General features: G+C 34.0%; 1 protein-coding gene across 1 annotated transcript in view; it reads left to right on the top strand.

Annotated features, from left to right (window-relative positions):
* The window catches only part of LOC106472699 (sorting and assembly machinery component 50 homolog A-like), a 27,913-nt gene that overhangs the window by 7,941 nt on the left and 14,810 nt on the right, over nucleotides 1-5,162 (top strand). The window contains exons 4-5 of the mRNA XM_013933349.2: nucleotides 409-549; nucleotides 819-952. Of these exons, the coding sequence (XP_013788803.1) occupies nucleotides 409-549; nucleotides 819-952 (275 nt within the window). The remainder of the gene's footprint in view (nucleotides 1-408; nucleotides 550-818; nucleotides 953-5,162) is intronic.

The following is a 5,162-nucleotide window of genomic DNA, read 5'->3' as shown; positions in this document are numbered from 1 at the left end:
AGAAATATAACACAACTTTGTTTTTTTAAAGCGGTTGTTCTAAATGTGATCGTTAGACTCTAAGAAATGTCTGGTTCTCAACCACTTTATGAAAGTTGTCTGGAACAAAACCTTGTATCTTTAGGGGGAATCCTAGGTGAGCCTGTCCTTTATATTATGTTTGTGAGAACCAGACATTTCTTAGAGTCTAACGATCACGTTTAGAACAACCACTTTAAAAAAACAAAGTTGTGTTATATTTCCCTATCTCCAACCATTAAACGGTTAATAGAGTTGTTGTGATGGATATTTCTATCTCCATCCATTAGACAGTTAATAGAGTAGTTGTGATGGATATTTCTATCTCCAACCATTAGGCGGTTAATAGAGTAGTTGTGATGGATATTTCTATCTCCATCCATTAAATAGTTAATAAATTTTTTTCTCTTTCTCTCTACATTAGGACCTGAAGCTAGTCCAGATGGAGTTGAAGTAACATTTCATACAGTGGAAGTCAGACGTGTGGTTGGTGGTGTCAACACCCTGGTTGGGAACAATGAAGGCAGTATGGTGAGCTGAGTTAATTTTATAATATTAAACCAGGGATGTATTTTCATGTAATATTTTGGTTTCGTGTTATGGTTTATCTGGTTTCAACAACCCAGTTGTAAACAACGGTGACAGTATGGTTAGTTAATTTTATAATAATAAATCAGGTATATCTCCATAGAATGTTTAGGTTTTGTGCCATTGTTCCTACATAGGTTGATATAAGTAGAACCTTTGATTCTGTTTATCTGCATATTATTAAGTTCAAATGCACTTTTTTGATTTACCAGGTAGTTGGGATGAAGTTACCAAATCTGGGAGGCCGGGGAGAAAACCTTCAAGCAGAGTATCAGTATGGTACGAAGCGTTCATATGGCTTCAATGCAACTGTGACAAAACCTTTTATCTTTAGGGGGAATCCTAGGTGAGCCTGTCCTTTATATTATGTTTGTAGATACGTCGGACAACTTTCATTAAGTGGTTAAATATCCATCACAACTACTCTATTAACTGTCTAATGGTTGGAGATAGAAATATCCATCACAACTACTCTATTAACTGTCTAATGGATGGAGATAGAAATATCCATCACAACTACTCTATTAACTGTCTAATGGATGGAGATAGAAATATCCATCACAACTACTCTATTAACTGTCTAATGGTTGGAGATAGAAATATCCATCACAACTACTCTATTAACCGTTTAATGGATGGAGATAGAAATATCCATCACAACTACTCTATTAACTGTCTAATGGTTGGAGATAGAAATATCCTTACATTAGACAGACATATCATGTCCAGCTTGGTGTCAGTTTCATACAATGTTCTTGTATACTGTCCTCACTAGAGTCCTGTCTGTTGTACTTTGTGTATTGTTACAGTAGACAGACATAGCATGTCCAGCTTGGTGTCAGTTTCATACAATGTTCTTGTGTACTGTCCTCACTAGAGTCCTGTCTGTTGTACTTTGTGTATTGTTACAGTAGACAGACATATCATGTCCAGATTGATGACACTAGTCCTGTCTGCTGTGCTTCGTGAATTTTTACAGTAGACAGACATGGCATGTCGAGGCTTGTCGATAGTTTCATACAGCATTTTTATTAGAGTAATTATATATATATTTTAATAGACATGCTTGTTGAAAGTTTCATATTTTGCTGTGTGATGTAACATTTTATAAGACTGTAATAGTAATCACTGTTGTTCTTAATAATCTTTCCACACATTTTAAAGCACACATAATAAAAAGTTCCAAATATGGTCCATCAACCTGTGTTTATGTTTTTGTTGCCCATACTTTTATAGTTAGTCATAATCTTACAAGAAAACCAGTACTGTCTAAAATTTGCTAATAGCATAAGATTTGGAATTCATAGTTTGGGCTTCATAAAATGAATTTTTTCTTTCAACTAAATATCAGTAGCAGGACATTTTTTTTTCTTCTTTGTTTGGTAAGCTGTAACCCAGCTGACATTTGAAGGTGACCCCTAAGATTATTGGATAGCATATAAGATGAAATTAATATCATCTTGTATTCTCTTATGGTCTTTCTTACTTCGTGTGCGATATTATTCATAGAATTTTTTTTTTCGTTTGTCTGTTTAAGCAAGATTAGAAAGTAGCACTGTATAGAATCAAACATGTTTTAATAGAATGTAGAATACAGTACTTTAGATATATTAGAAATAATGATACAAGAAAAATTACATGGTTATTGATACTAATTAATGGAAATTTTGACATGTATGAAGTTATCTTAACCCTTTGGAGGGTAGTGACACGTATATCAGTACATCTCTCTTTACCAAATATAAGAATTACACATGACTGAAGAGTGTCATATCTACTAAAGTTGTGATGGATATTTCTATCTCCATCCATTAAACAGTTAATAGAGTAGTTGTGATGGATATTTCTATCTCCAATTATTAAACGGTTAATAGAGTAGTTGTGATGGATATTTCTATCTCCATCCATTAGACAGTTAATAGAGTAGTTGTGATGGATATTTCTATCTCCAATTATTAAACGGTTAATAGAGTAGTTGTGATGGATATTTCTATCTCCAACCATTAAACGGTTAATAGAGTAGTTGTGATGGATATTTCTATCTCCATCCATTAGACGGTTAATAGAGTAGCTGTGATGGATATTTCTATCTCCAACCATTAGACAGTTAATAGAGTAGTTGTGATGGATATTTCTATCTCCAACCATTAAACGGTTAATAGAGTAGGTGTGATTGTTCTTGTATACTGTCCTCACTAGAGTCCTGTCTGTTGTACTTTGTGTATTGTTACAGTAGACAGACATAGCATGTCCAGCTTGGTGTCAGTTTCATACAATGTTCTTGTATACTGTCCTCACTAGAGTCCTGTCTGTTGTACTTTGTGTATTGGTTGGGTTCATGCAGCTACTGAGTTCATGTTGTTATAATGTGGAACTGGGTATGATAAGTTACATAGTTGGGTTCATGCAGCCAATGAGTACATGTTGTTATAATGTGGAACTGGGTATGATAAGCTACATAGTTGGGTTCATGCAGCCAATGAGTACATGTTGTTATAATGTGGAACTGGGTATGATAAGTTACATAGTTGGTCTTGTGGAACACCAGTAGGTACATGTTGTATGAATTTGTTAATTTGCATATTTCAGCACATGGAGCTATTAGATATACATCATTATAATGTGAAACTAAACATGTTTCTGTGAATCAATAAGGAGCATCCACTAGTAAATGTATGCTGTCTATTTCTAGACCCACTATTTTGGATATCATCCATCTCAGTTCACTCGTTTTTCTTACTGACTTTTCTCACATTATTTATGTAGTAAAACTTAATCCAGTGGAAAGGACGAAGTGACTATAATTTTATTTGTTGAAATGAATTATTACAACACATTTATTAAATTACAATTACAACAGTACTAATGGTGATTAACACAGAATATTTAGTGCTTTAGACAAGCTCATTGTTTTCATATGTTAAGTTAAAGTCACACAAACTCGTGGATCAATGTATCATCTCTCACATAAAGTATATGCAAACACTTTATGACGAGTGTAAAATAAACAGTTTAAAATTGTTGTCAGGTCGTGCCCAAAAAAACTGGAATCAAAATTACTTGGTGAAAAAAACCATTATACACATAATCATTAAATTTGAATAGTATATCTTGTATGCAGGTAGCAAACTGACATCATGTGTTTTTCATGCCACACTACAGTTTTATTTTGAATCCAATGAATAGCTCACTTCAGATATTTTGCACGCACATGTTGAAAACTTACGTACAAGATATTTAAACTTCGCTCCCAGTCTGTGACTGAATGATACAGTTGCATATAAATTGTAGCTATATTGTAGACTAATGTGAAAACTTTAAAGCTATTGGTGGAGATAATCAAAAATTATCCATACTTTAGAATTCTGTACCTTCGGTAGGTTCTTGTTAAAGCTCAGGATGTCAAACAACAACTGGAACTCTTAGGAGCTTTCAAGCATATTGGAATCTACATTGATACAAGTAAAGGTATGTAAAGACTTGTTTTTTTTCTTCTTTAGAGAGACTTTATTGTCATTCCTACAAAATTACACCAGTATCTATAAGCATTCAAAGTTTTATCTAATAATATAAAATAAGCATAGTAATATACTAATGGACTAAAACAAGGTTGTGTGGTGTATAAATACTGACATTTAGATGTGATACTGTGTCCTGAAGATATGTGACATTCAACCATGGTTTGTCACTTCTCTTGCATGTATTGTTACAGTAGACAGACATAGCATGTCCAGCTTGGTGTCAGTTTCATACGATATGTAGCTTATCATACCCAGTTCCACATTATAACAACATGTACTCATTGGCTGCATGAACCCAACTATGTAACTTATCATACCCAGTTCCACATTATAACAACATGAACCTACTGGCTGCATGAACCCAACTATGTAACTTATCATACCCAGTTCCACATTATAACAACATGCACCTACTGGCTGCATGAACCCAACTATGTAGCTTATCATACCCAGTTCCACATTATAACAACATGCACCTACTGACTGCATGAACCCAACTATGTAACTTTTCATATTTAGATCCAGGTTCCAATGAGATGAACCTACTGGCTCCATCAGCTGAAATATGAAAATTATTATACTTAGATCACATTATAAAAACATGCACTCACTGTCTCCATGAAGCTAACTATGCAACTTCTCATACTGAGATCTACTTTCCAATGACATAAACCCACTGACTCTATGAGATCAACTATGTAACTTATGATATTGTTGCATATCTGCTTGTTTGTTAATTTTCGGTATAAATTCTTTCTGAGGAACTTCAGCGATACAAGTCCTTTCTTAATTAAAACTAGTTTATTCGTTCTCGATACAACATAGAATTACCACATTCACTTTAAACTTAACAACCTTGATAACACATGCTATAAATCGAAGTGTTCACACACTTTACTTACAGTTCACTTGACTCATTTATCTATCTCTTTAATCTATCTGCCCCATCACACTGGTTTTTCCCGCCAGGCTTATATACTAAAAAAGAGGGTGTCTCAAACAAACTAGAGTTGCCAGGAAAATTCAAGATCCTTC

Source organism: Limulus polyphemus, unplaced genomic scaffold, assembly GCF_000517525.1.
Source record: "Limulus polyphemus unplaced genomic scaffold, Limulus_polyphemus-2.1.2 Scaffold5534, whole genome shotgun sequence".
NCBI classification, from domain to species: Eukaryota; Metazoa; Arthropoda; class Merostomata; order Xiphosura; family Limulidae; genus Limulus; species Limulus polyphemus.
Note: the sequence above shows the minus strand (reverse complement) of the source record. Positions and strands in the feature narration are given on the sequence as shown.